Genomic DNA, 14,303 nt, shown 5'->3' with positions numbered 1-14,303 from the left:
CAGTTCACATCGAAAATTATGAAATGATGAAAGCATTTTGTGGCATGCTGAAAGATTTCTGAGCTGCTTCCTGGTGAAATATCTTTAATGTATCTATCAAAGTCTGCCTGACGAAAAACACTTTGTTCGCCTGAGTGTTTGCTGAGGTGTGTTAAAGATATGTAAATATGAAACAGGCTTGTGGTAGAGTCCTGTCATCATTTTTTATTTCACTTTTATGTCTCAGGCTTTGGTATAAAATTGCTCTTTTTCTCTGTGGCCATGATGAAAATGCAAAACATCTGAAAACTTAGCCGTTAGTGCTCACACCATGATGAGTGAGAAAGACAGCCAGCAAGGCGCTTGACAATAAGGCTGATGCTACAGAATGCGAGTGTGTGTGTGTGTGTGTGTGTGTGTAACCGATGCCCATTTGAAAGCCGGGAACTACTCTTTCGTCCTTCAAACGCCAATTAACAAGGGCCCATTTAATTGCAGTGGTTTGGGAGGGCATACAATTACCACTGGAGCTGAACCACACACACACACACACACTCTCTTACCTTACCAACAGTGGACTGGCGGGCTATACTGAATAAACGTGGACCGCTTTTTGTTGTAATTTTTTTTAAAAAGATAAAAGAAATACAAAATTTTAATTCAAGCTCTTTTATAACTTTGAATTTTGCTATTGGTCTACATATCAAACAGAGGCCCACAGCCTGCAGTGGAGCTGTGGTGACTACAGACTGGAACATGAATACATACAAAGGGGCTTTCTTGGTGCCGTTCAAAACTGGATTATATCACTTTTAAACATTTAAACATCTTGCTTTTTAAAATATTGTGAATATAATCATGTAGAGTTCCCTGTGGCTATTAAGCTAATATAGTACTGGCTACTGTAGTACTAGCTTTTTTTATTATGGTTACAGCAGGATTGGTTTTGACAGTCCAGATACCAAGGACGGGCAGGATATGAACCAAAGTCACAGGCACAAACTAATCTTCCACGCTACTAACTGCACTTGAAACTTCTCTCTGGGTGTCTGACTTTAAAAATTCACTGATAAGTATCAAAACTACATCCTCAGAACAGAAGCAGTCCTCTAACACTGAGGTATTTGATCAAAGTGCTGCTGATTTAAGACATGACCAAGAGTGGACGTCCAAAATGTTTCCCGCTGGTCTGAGTAACAATGGGAATGTCCACTGTTGGATAGGAACGCCAGCACACACAAACCATCTTAATGAGCGACACTATCAGCAGTTCTTCTTTCTTTGTCTCTCATTTGCATTTTTGCTCCCTCTCCCCTCTTGCCACCTCCTCCTCACCCTCCCGCCTGCACAACCAAGGTGTTTAGATCGAACTCCTCCTGTCGTGTTCTTCCTCCTCTGTCTGTCACTTTCTGTGATGTGTTTCCTTCAAAGCTGTTGACAAATCTCTGTACCTCTAATTGTCGTCTTTGTCTTAATCTTTGCATCTAAGCTTCCTCTCCTCTTTACTTTTCCTAATCACTTTAAGTATTTCTTGAGTTGCTCTCCCACTTTCCTCCTCCTTTTCTTCCCCCCCTTCACCTTTTTCTGACTCATTTCTCAGATTACCTTTCTCCTGTCCTTCTACATCTCTATTTTCTGTATTTCAACTGTCCTTAATTTTCCCTGCAATGAGTGGGCATTTAACAGGACTTGTGAGAGGCATACACATGGACACATTAGATATTTTTTTTCTTATTCCAAAGAATGATTATGTTTTATTTGGTGTGAATAATTTAAATTCTTTGACATCTAATTCTCTCTCCCCTCTTTCTTTGTTTTATTCTCACACAGGTTCTTTTAAAGGCATGTGTAAGCAGATAGATCACTTCCCTGAGGATGCTGACTATGAGGCGGATGCTTCTGAGTACTTCCTACGTGAGTCCATCCATTAAGTTCATCTTTACTGTGCATTTGTTCTTGAAATTTCCCTTTTCTGGTCATATCAAAATATTAATATTTACTTAGCGCTTCTGTAAGGCGTGGTGTTAACCTTTACAGTGTTTTAGAGCTCATTTTGTAAAATAAATCAAACTCCTATTGTACCTGAATACTGTTGGCATAACATTATTGTTAAAACACAATTTAATATGATGTTATAACAGCAGTATTGACTAGGTTTTGCAAACATGTTGAGGTGTGAAGCAAAGCAAAATGCAGAACCATATTTAGATATATGCTGAAAATACCAAGGTTTCCAAAGAGATGAAATATGAATCCAGAGAAATGTGTGTAAAACAAGTGTGATTTAGTTTCAGTGATGTTTTAAAACAAGCAGAAAATATACTGAATATGTGGGATCACTGATGTTTCAGCATTATATAAAGTATCAGTGCGATACAAGGACATGTCAGCATCAACCGTTCCACCTAAAAACTCTCACCTGTTTAAGCTTGATGTGAGAAGGAGAGACAAAAAGGAAGGTATAGGAGAATAGCAGGAAGCCGTTTGACGAAAAGGGGGAATGAAGGGAGACAACAAGAGTTAGAAGTAGAGGGTCGAAGATAAAGAGTAGCACTACGCTGAAGAGGAGAAACTGGAGAAGACAGTGTAAAGTTAGAGGAGGAGGAGCAAGAGGTGGAAGTCTGAGGATGAGGAGGTGGTCAGGGATGTGAAGGAGGGAGAGGGACGGGTACTTGGAGGAGGGTACGAAAGGAGAGAAGGACGAGGTGACAGGAGAAAGGCAAAAGACAAGGAGAAGGGAAGGTTGGGGAGGTGAAGGACAAGGAGTAGGGTACCAGTGCAGCACTGTTGCTTTCCCAGCGGCTTGCCAATTAGGACACTTTCTTCTATAAATACTCCAGGCTCTGCTATGTGGGTCACACCTCTCCCTCTCCTCCTTCCTTCCATCCATCCCTTGCCTCCTCCTCCTTCTTGCTTTCCATCCATCTGTCTGTCCATCTCCACCGAGGCCTTGCACGCCTGTCTGACAGCTGGTGGTTGGAGGCTGAGGGTTGGAGTGTGGGGATGATGGGGAAGAGGACAGAGAGGGAACTGAAGTTGGTGTCGGGTTCGCTTGAAATTACTTTTAAAAATGTTTCTGGAAGTTTTAAGATAGTTTGGCGAGAAGAAGGATGCACCAGATATTCAAACAGTCTGAATTTCTAAGGGTGCTAGGTTTCTCAGGAGCTGTTTAATGACTTTCTGAGCGCGCCCTCAGTGCTGAACAGTATTTTTTTTTTTTTTTACACACACAGGTAAAGGTAGAAGCAGCACCCATGCCAAAAATTGTAACCAGTCTGATAAATAATCCCTGACACAGATAAAACATGAATTGATTGGTGCTCTGGTATCCTTTACAGCGGCGTGGCCACAGAAACAGTAGTTGCTAGTTTTGGGAAGGAGGATGGAGCCTGCTATCTATTTTGAATTGACTGTATTTGGCGCAGATGAACCACTGATCTCGCATTGCTCCCTTTCCTGCTGTGCATCACCATGGAAACTGAAATATCTCTGTACTTTTAGTGTCATCAATAAGTGGATTAGGGTATAATAGATGACGTTCTCTCCTTTTACTTTTTTTATCATAGTAAAGATAACTTTTCTCAGGTTATGGTCTTCTGATGACAAATACAGTTCATTCAGTATTCGGACCCCTTCACTTTGTTCACATCTTATAAGATTTGTTATTTAACTCCATTTTCTCCCACATTCCCATAATGGCAAAGTGAAAATGTTAGGATTATTTGCAAATGTATTAATGTTTTAGAGCACAGTGGAGCTCTAGAATACAGAGGAATAAGCTATAGGCCTATCAGGCTTTACCTACACAAAAAGTACTAAAATCTAATTATTGTTGGATTATTTATAAACTGTGTCCCAATTCAGGGGCCACATCCATAGGAAGAAGCCAAATACTCACATTTAAAAGTGTAATTCCTGGGCTCTCTGTCAGTGTTGTTTCATTCATTACTGGCGTGCGATGAATCTTGAGATAGGTTTGGCCATGAGGAATCCACCAGTTGCATCCTTCATTGCCCAGGAAAAGAAGGCTGCATTTGAAGGAGCCTCCAAAACATGACAGCCTAGTTGTGCCGCTGGGATGCAATAGGTCTTTAATCGCAGTCGCCGAAGGATGCGGCCCCTGAATTGGGACACAGTTATAGAATATTCATAGCCATATACTGAAACAGTTTTAATGCACGTAGAAACCAATTGCTCCTGTTCTGCACAAGCACCACGTTGTAATATTTGGCACAGCTTGCTCATTAACATTTCGCCAAGACAGTCTATTTCAAGTAGGGGCTGGATATCTACACAGTATGCATTTCATGTATAATGCTAACACTGCTGTGTCAGGTCCTTAATTGTATGTGACTGTGACCATTTGCACAAATTGACCTTATGCTCCTCTTCTGTTTGTTTTCTGAGCACTTTTATGGATTGCAAGCTGTAAAAAAAACGCACTAACGCTATGACTCTTGCACTCTTTGTGATATGGTAATCAAAGCTCATTCTACTGTTGCACTCGCTGTAAGTCACTCTGAGTAACAGTGTCAGCTAAGTTACTGAAATGACAATGTAAAGTGTAGATGATGACACGTTCTGACAGACGAAAGTGATGCAACATTTGTTTATCCACACGTTACCCTGCTTTGCATTCACTTTATCATACACTTTTCCACCTGTACACATCCCGATACAACTGTTGGCTCCTGCTTATGGTCACTGAGGAGCTCTACTGGAATAACTGGATGCCTTGCTCAAGGGTGCATAAGCTAAGAGAGGGGAGACAATTGTTTTTTTCTTAACCTACAAGCTTGAAATTGTTCCTTATTTAATGTCCAGAGTTCTGCTACCTTGAATTTCATTTTGCTGTCTGTTTTTAGAAAAGCTGAGATGATGAATTTAGCCAGATTACAAAGGAAGCTCAATGAAACGGCAGCCGTTTGTTGACTAGTGGGATCTTGATATCCTCAGTGCAATCACAGGTGTCCACCTCAAACAGCGGCGTTATTAAAGAGAAGTCTAGGACAGAAAGCCTAAATGAGTGGTTAGTCTCATTTAATCTACAAAACAGACACCTTCCAAAATGAACCGCATGACTGAATTTGATTCATATGAGCATTTGATTAAGGTCTGGTTAAGTTAGGGGAATATCATTGATATGCTCAAAAGAAAAAATCAGTCCCAGGTGTTTAAGTACACCCAACAAGCCACCCTCATCTCCCTCACTAATGCTGAGACCAGGCTGTATCATATTTTAGTTTATTGAGGTGAACACTGTGTCAGATTAGGCAATCATCTGTCTAGGCAATCAGTCTTAAAGTCTTGTAATAACTTGGCTGAAAGACAGAGCAGACTAGATGCTGGATTCCAGCCAATCACAGCTTGCCATCTTTCGTGACTTGTGTGACATAAATACGTAGGTGATGGGTGCCAGGGCTGACTTCACACATTCTCCTGATATCACCAAGACAAGGAATATTCACGAATGTAATCATGGCTTTATGACCGGAATTGAACCGGGATCATCGTCACTTAGTAATGTCAGCAGAAAGAGGGTTAGTGTGCTGTACCATGTAAAGCACTAAAGAGTGCTCAGTGCTCCAAAGGGCCAATGTCACAAAACACATTGTAGAAGTTGTAAAAAGAAGCCAAACAAATTATGACATGTTAGTTTTTTTCTTAAAGGTTTCCATATTGTATAAATGCATATTTCCATGTCTTATTTCATTATAAAGTAGGTCTGGGTTTTATATTAATACTGCGAAAGTATCAAAGCGCTCAGTCCACAGAGAAATGCACACAGCCCGTATTCAGAAACTGAGCCTTAAAATGAGCCGTCAGGACTTCTGTACCTTTGTGATGTCACAATGAGGAGTCACACCCCTGAGGCATGCCCCAAGCCCCGCCCACCTGGACCCAGCATCCAACCTTGCAGGATTTGGTTTCTGAGTGTTTACTTGAAATCCTGAAGGCTCAGAGCGTCTCTTCTGATCATCTCATCGACCTGTTGTTACTAGAACTCCAGAGAGAAACCTGAGAGAGAGATATAAAACTACTTGAGATGGTTTTTGGTTCTTAAAACCAGAAATATATCTTCTTATGGATCAATGCAAATAAAACATAGGAAAAGTATAAATTATGGGACTTTTGATGATGCAGCCCAGATGTGCAGTTGTTTTCAACTGTGGATACAAATGATAAAATGAGCAGCAATGGACAACACCTCCCGCAACAGTGCTAACTGGGATGTGTCCACAAAACAGTGCAGTGCAGCAGTGGTTTCTGGCCCTGTGTTATTCACGTGTATTTACCCTTTTAACTGCTCCTGGATAAAATTGATCTGAGAGTGGAAAGAAATGCAGCAGCTTGTCAGCTTTAGTGGAAAAAATTAAGTGAAGATGACTGAAATCCATTTCTGGAAGAACTAGACAGAAACAATAATTCATAAACATTTACCACCATTTACACCAAATGTGACAACTAAAACAGCAGTAGACACACATTAAATAAAGGATGGACATCGTCATTCATTTTGTATTCTTTACACTCTTTTTCCCCCCCATTGTCAGTCTCTCTCTCTATTTCCCCAAGGGTCTTTTCGATTTCTCTCCCCGAGTCTCTCGCTCTCTGAGCCCCCCCACCCACCTCTCTCTGGGTGAATTTGTACATGTGGTTATGTAAGGGAGAGCAGTCAGCCTTTCATCCTGCAGCAGTTGTACTATCAGCCGCAGCGAGAGACGACAGAGCCACCACCCCAGTCCTTCACTACAGCATAATATAGAGGACAGGGCTTACAGTTTACCTTCCAGATGCACCCATCTGAACCAGAGAGCATCTGAACACCTAATTTATAAATAATGACCATTCCATGTGGTAGCATATCTAATATCCGAGTGAATCTGAGTGGATCAGAGCATAGCATCAGCTCTGATCACACGCTGTCAAAATCACAGTGGGAGAAAATATTTTAGGAAATCAGGAGCCTATGTGAATAATTTATGCTATTAAATGACACTTTTAAGTTGACTCACCAATATTAAAATCGTTAAAATATTATCTTCTTTCTCTCTGTCGCTTAATGATTTATTTTCAGTGCAATGAGTGAAATTAGAAACTTAATTTAATATAAATTAGTCTTTGAGGCATATAAACAGATTAATTTATTTATTATAATTTGTTTTTATGAATTTACATTCATTCTCATTATTGTATTGCTACTATTGACCGCAGCTGGTTGTTAATTGATAGCACTTCATGCTGGTGCCAGTGTTCATGTTTTATCTCTGTAAGGTTTTTTTTTTTGTTTTTTTTTGTTTGTTTTTTTTGAGTCAGCCACGCTCAGGTCCCCTTCAGGGTCTCTTTCTTCTGAAAATTAATTTATGCATTCGGCATCAGGTAGGCTTCCTACTGGATCATTTTGAGAGAGGTCCAACATTTTGGATCCATGCAGACTTCTACTTCACAGTCTTAGTAGATGGACAAGACTTTGTACAAAAATATGCATCACACAAAATCACAAAACTGGGGCATCCAAATACAAATTGGCAGAAAGAGACAATACTCAATTAACACTTAATCAACACAAATACAAAATGCATCAGTCCAACAACAGGTGAATGGTAGTCTGTCCTATAAAAGCTGGATTCAGCAACATTACATCTATCACTTCTGCTGTGTATTAATATTCTTTATCATGATCATTGATAGACCAGGTAAACATGAGGATGTCACATAGTTCTCTGATATCATGCAACATATCATCATATCACATGATTTGTGGGTAATAAATTCTTAACCCATTTGCTAAACAGAATGTTGAAATCTGAGAATTTCGCAAATTGTGCAAAATGAGCCAATATGTCGTTTATTATTTTTATTGTTTGGTGACACCTAGTGGCAAAAGGAGGAAGTCCGGTGCTGTAGTATAAAGAGCGACAAAAGTCCACATTAGGGGGAGGTTGGATTGGATGGATGCGTCAACAAGACACAGGAATGTCACACAAAAGACCAAACCAAAACGTAACCAAACCATTAGCTTTATGTTCGTTATTATAACCATGGCAACAAAGGCCAAATACGCCACACGGCCAGGAGACACTCCTATGGTTCGTATTAGAGTGTTAGAACAAACGTTTCATGACACTCGGAGTAAAATCAAGCTCCTGATTAGATATTTTTAAACGGCAACGACTCCTCGTGTGAGATGTGTTTGTGCTGGTAATGCACCAAAAAAGATTCCTCGATTAATTAAATTGAGACCGTTAATTTAAATGAAAGTGGAAGACATAAAATTCAAGTCACAAACTGTCCTGAAAACAAAGATGATACGAGGACATAGCATTCACCTCAGCCAGCTGAGACTCTCAGTTGGCCTGTATAAGCCAATTCATGATGTATAGCCCACTGTCTAGCCGACTGTGTTTCTCATCTCTTGCACCGTTTACTATTATCGCACATGAACTTTAAACTTGTGCTGGTGGACTTTGTGGGATCACAGATTTATGTGACAAGATGTCTCTTGATGTCACCAAGATGAAAACCTGTTCATTCACTTTACTCATGAAAAAAAAGAGATCCAGGTTATGACTAATTTTGACTAATGACTATTTAGCCTACTTTTGTCAACACTTATTGAGATAAAGAGTGTGTGTTTCGGTTTTACACCTGAGGAGACGTGGCCATCTGTGTGTGGATGTGTGTGTGTGGACATGTTAAAAAAGTTTGTTTTGACTTGGACATCACAAGAATTATCTGTGGTTCAATTTAAATTTGTCTGTGTCCGTGTGTAAATTTGTGATACTATAGCAACTGCGTGTTTGTAGAATTGGAAAGGGTGGAAAGTGAAACAGTGTATATAACACACAATGTGTGAGTGTGTGTCTCTGTATTGTCAGTATATGAGTGTGAGTGTGTGAGCGACTGTGTGACGTGTCTATGTGTGTGTCGTATCGTGCACGGACCCGTTGAATGGGATTAGATATGGCCAACAGCTCAGCTCTGGCTCTAAGTGGCTTGAGCAATGCACAGGCATACACACACTTTTGTAGTTCTATACTCATGAGGACCCTCATTGATATAATGGATTCTCTAGGCCCTAACCAAAACCATGCCTGAGTGTTACCCTAATCAGTGGTGGAACTGTGTTTGTTGTACTTGTGACACGTGGTGCAGGTTAGTCTATATTGTTTTCTGCACATTAATCTCAGTTTCTTTGGGTCATCTCCATGATGTCTTCCAGTGTTGTTTTTTTTTATACTACCACTTGCAGTGACAAAAATCTGATCTACATTTAGTGGCTTAAGCAAAAGTAGCAATACCACAAGGTAAAAATAGCTAAATGCATTAACAGATTATTTATTAAGTAGTAAGTACTATTAAGTATTATTGATTACTGATAAACAGAATTTTGATGTAACTGGATGAGGTGGAGCTAATTTTAATAATGTGAAGAAGTTTGATCTACAACAGTGCATCATGTCTTATAAACCGGTCACACAATTTACATGTAAAAGATTCATCTACAAAGCAACTACTAGTTAGAGCCATTTAATAATTTCCATGAAGTATAATGTAAAATGTGTAAAATATTTCTCTAAGAAATGTAAAGAGATAGAAGCTTGAAGCAGACATATGGCTATATGTATATATATTCAAGTGCAAGTACTTAAAAGTTGTACTTTAGAGTGATATTGTGTCAATGTTAAAATGTTAGTTTTCATAAGTGACCTTAAATCTCTCTCTTTCGTAACCCACAAACAGCATCTCAACAAGTGAGGATCAGGCAAAATGTCCTGATTCGTAAGGTTTAAACCTTGGTCCTCATATAGTTAGAAATACAAGAACACACACACAGAGTCCTGATTCGCTATGAACACTCTGAAGTGGAAGCAGCGCAGTCTTGCTGTTGCTATAATTAGACGGCTGGATCCTCGTACATAATGCTAATACTCCAGATCGGGATGCTAGGCGACACGTGACGTCACCCACTAATGACATCATCCGACTCACTGATGTCACCACAGCTATTTTTGGGAGCCGAGTTGTGACATGGAGGCATATCACGATTTACATGAGTAATACGGTATGAGTGGCAGGCTGTGCAAGCTCCCTCATGTGTGTACAGCATTAATACACAAACACACATGTACTCACACAGGCACATGCAAATACACATCTGTCTGCAGATGTGTGTGTGTATTCATGCTTAGAGTTTTCTTCCCCATAAATAAGATCCTTTCGTTCATCTAAAAACGACTCTGCCGGTCAACGTGTTTGATAACCTTGCACGCACGCACAAGCACACACAAACACAAACACACACGCTATTAGTTATTCCCCTGTAGCTGTTTTGCCCAGTTCCCACTACCAGGTTCTTTGCTGCTGGGTTCTCCCACGTGGGCGAAATGTGCGTGTGTGTGTTTATGTGCAAGCTAGAAGTTAGATGAGAGAGAGTGTGTGTGTGTGTGTGTGTGTGTGTGTGTGTGTGTGTGTGTGTGTGTGTGTGTGTGTGTGTGTGAGAGAGAGAGCAAGCAAGCAAATCATTCCTGCGTGGGTAGTGTACAGTGTGTATGGGAAACACCCCTCTTTGGAGCGGGAGAGAGAGCAAGTGAGTGGGTGGGAGCCTGATCGATGAGTGTGTTCACTCTGTTGCTTGTTGAGCTAGTCTGTACAAAGTAATGGGGGGTTGCTGCACTTTACTGTAGCTTGTGTGTATACAAGTTCGTGTGTGTGTGTGTCCGCGCGTGTGTGTATAGATAGGTGTGTATAGGTGTGTGCGTGTGTGAACCCAGGGAGCTCCCATGGTGGTGTCCACCCCCACCTCTATAATTCAGCCACAATTACTAAGCTCTCCAGTGCTGCACAGCTAATGAAACTATACGTCAGCCAGACACACACACACACACACACACACACACACACACACACACACACACACACACACACACACACACACAGTATAAACACACTCTGCTGCAGCAAAACCAAGCAAGCACTGGGAGAAATGAAGGGAAGGTGAAAGTGTAAAAGACAGAACGAAAAGGTTTTAGAGAAGGAGGATAATTGTCTCAGTATGTGCAGCAATGCTGTAAAGCCTTCCCAACTCTCTTCTAATTTAAAATAACATCAGTAAACTAATAACCCTGCATGATCCAACAGGGAAACATAGAAACATTATTACAAATCACGTATGTGCTGATGATTAGCAGACAGGTGACCTTTTACAGGGTGTATCCTTATCCCAATATAAACTGGGATAGACTCGATCCCCCTGCAACTGTATAGGATACATGGGTCTAGATAATAGACTGAGGCAACTGTTGATCCTCTTGCTAGTGATACCTGCTAATTGCTGTCAAATTTCATAATTATCTCTTAACACACTGAGCAATAATGTCAATCACACTATTTAACCTACAGTGATTTAGACTAATTGTGCTAATCTGGAATGTAGTAATAACATTTTAGTGAAATGTAATGACTTAGCAGGTAGAAAAGCTGGATTTATACTTCTTAGTTAACAAGCTACACCGTACCTAAGCGCACAGGCTCCGAGGTTACGCTGTAGGCTACGCCAAAGCTGATGTGCTGGCTTATCAAAAATGTAACTACAGAGTGGGGCAACAGCGTCGATGAGGATACCACATGGAGACAGCAAGAACTGTGATTGGCTGCTTGTGTTTTTCCCCACATGTTTCTGTCAACGGTGGAGCTTGTTGAGAGTGGAGACAATATTAAGGGAGTTCTTTTTTTCAGTTACAGACCTCTAACAAAGTGATTACACTGCAGACCTTCTGCTCACTACGATCCCCGCTTTCTATCAATGAATGAACGAGACACAGCAAAATAATGTCAACTGCAACTCCAATTCAATAAATACATAGAAGTATATGAAGGAACATACATACAGTTACTGTAGGGAATATAAAGCATAATACGGTCTGATCATATATGTGACGTGTAGTGAAGGCGACATCAACGGGTGAAATCTGACACTCAACTATGAATCAAAACTCCCTCTGTAGGTACTTATGGCAGCACTCCCATTAACCCCTTGTGTCAAACTATAAATTCAGCTCAAGTCTGAAAATCTTATGAGTTATCACTGTTCACTGTGTTGGCGGTTACATATGGCAGTGGCAGTGACATCCATCAGTTAATACATTTGCGTGCATGTGGAAATAATTGGAGAAACTCTAAAGTGTCTCTGAAGCTGCTGGAGGTCAAAATCTGAAAAAAAAAAAAAAAAAAAAAAAATAAAGAGTTTTTCTGTTAGAAAATAGCTGTTTTCATATTTCACTAGAGTCAGAGACAATAAGCTAGTAGCAGCAAGGTTTCATAACGGCATCTTGTACAGTAGATACAGTAGATGCTGTCTGGCATGACAGATGATATGTGTGGCATGGTGCAATGATGTAGGATGGCCTGAAGTTCACAGATCATCCCACAACCAGGAAGTCAGAGGTTCAGTCCCCACAGCAGCCTCCAGCATCCTCAACCCAGCAAACTACAGACATACTTCAGACTAGGCCTGCACAATATGAGGAAAATTTGCGATGTGCGACGACACTGTTTAATTTCGCGATGACGATATTACTTGTGATAAATAAACAAATACTGAGGTGTGGATGTGCAGTTTTGCTGAGCGAAGCTGAATGAAGAACGCAGACAAAGGTCACCATCGGTCATCTCCTCCGTCCCCCTCCCTCTGCTGCAGGTAACATTGCTGAGGGGGGGGTGCTGTTGTCTCAGACTTTAGCTATATGTTTACAGACGTTTGTGGCAAATGAAGCTGCAGTCTATACACTTCTTATCTTGTCGAACAGGTGGTGTGATAAAGGACGCCAATTGCTTTTTTACTCGCAAAGGTTGTGATGACACTCACAGAACCACATCCGTAGATGTCAGCTCCAGTAAAAAGTTCACTTCTCACTGGTCTGTCCTGTCTGCTGTGTGTGTGTGTGTGTGTGTGTGTGTGTGTGTGTGTGTGTGTGTGTGTGTGTGTGTGTGTGTGAGAGGCTGCAGCCCGACACCAAAAGGCGGTAGAGTTTTTTTCCGGTTCATTTCGCTCAGACGCTGCAGCTTGAAAACCCTGCATGCATGGGTTCGTATCGCGATGACGATGAAAATAAGCTTATTCGGTCAGCACTACTATTAACATGCGTCTTCAGTGATCCGATCACAAGTGGACAGCTCTTAATACGTCAGTTCACACCTGACTGAATGCATCTCCACATGCGTCTTGAGTGACCACTTGTGATCGTCACTTACCCTTACCCTTTATATTAAATCACCCCCTGCATGCCCCACTCGCGCTCTCTCACACACACCATAGGCTGTAAATAAAGATGGATGTAGCCTCTGTGACGTCACCAATAGGTTTCTGAAGAGCAGTTTTGAAGCTCAGAGTGGGCCGTTCCATCATTGCCATCTTGCAAGTACCTGACTCTGCCAAACTTCCAGCTAAAAATGGGCAAAGAGGAGGGGCACATGTCAAGCCGAGACTTCGGTGCATGCCGGATTGTGGCAGGCATATGTCTGTCACTCAAAGCAGCACGCCGTAAAATATGCAGAACTTTAATCCATAATAAAATCTAAACGAGTAGTTATATGAAAGCTTTCCCGCCGTACAGTTGTCACGATGGAGGAGATTAGCCATAGAGACTAAAACTGTTTTTTGTACCAGGCTGTAAATTTGGGCATTTTAACATGGGAGTCTACAGGGATTGACTAGCTTTTGAAGCCAGTCTCAAGTGGCCATTCGAAGAACTGCATTACTTTACACACACAATCACATTAACAGACCCGCCTGTCGATAAAAACCAACAACGCATACCTGTTTATTTGCATGTAAAGCGGGGAAGTGACATGTGATCACAAGTGGTCAATCAAGACGCATGTGGAGATGCATTTTAAAGCCAGGTGTGAACTGACGAACAGAGTTAACCACTTGTGATCGGATCACCGAGGACAGATGTTCATACCGGGTCAAATACCAGAACAGGGCCTATGAAACTGTGCGGGACTAATCAGACTGCATCAGAGGACGTCAGTAGAGTAGGCGGTTCTTCAATCTGGCCCAGGACGCATTTGTGTTCACACTGCTAGAAGAATGTGAACACCTGGCCCCAACCACCTCCGAATGTGGTCTGAGTTCACATAATCAAGTTGATATTTATGTAAATTTTAAGCACTGGAAGATCTGATAATCACTAAAGCGTGTCACGTATAGAGCGAATAAAAACAAATGAAATAGTCAAACTTGTCATATTGACATTTAAGGTGTATTGATTGATGTCGAGACGGCGATAATGCTTTAACTACCACGCAAGAAAACATTC

At 41.1% G+C, this 14,303-nt stretch overlaps 1 protein-coding gene across 1 annotated transcript in view; it reads left to right on the top strand.

The window, feature by feature from the left end:
- The window catches only part of LOC130166478 (voltage-dependent calcium channel gamma-2 subunit-like), a 66,626-nt gene that overhangs the window by 42,129 nt on the left and 10,194 nt on the right, over positions 1 to 14,303 (top strand). The window contains exon 2 of the mRNA XM_056372096.1: positions 1,810 to 1,893. Coding sequence (XP_056228071.1) covers positions 1,810 to 1,893 — 84 coding nt within the window. The remainder of the gene's footprint in view (positions 1 to 1,809; positions 1,894 to 14,303) is intronic.

Source organism: Seriola aureovittata, chromosome 3 (genome assembly GCF_021018895.1).
Source record: "Seriola aureovittata isolate HTS-2021-v1 ecotype China chromosome 3, ASM2101889v1, whole genome shotgun sequence".
Lineage (NCBI taxonomy): Eukaryota > Metazoa > Chordata > Actinopteri > Carangiformes > Carangidae > Seriola > Seriola aureovittata.
The sequence above is the reverse complement of the archived record's forward strand: the minus strand, read 5'-3'. Positions and strand labels throughout refer to the sequence as shown.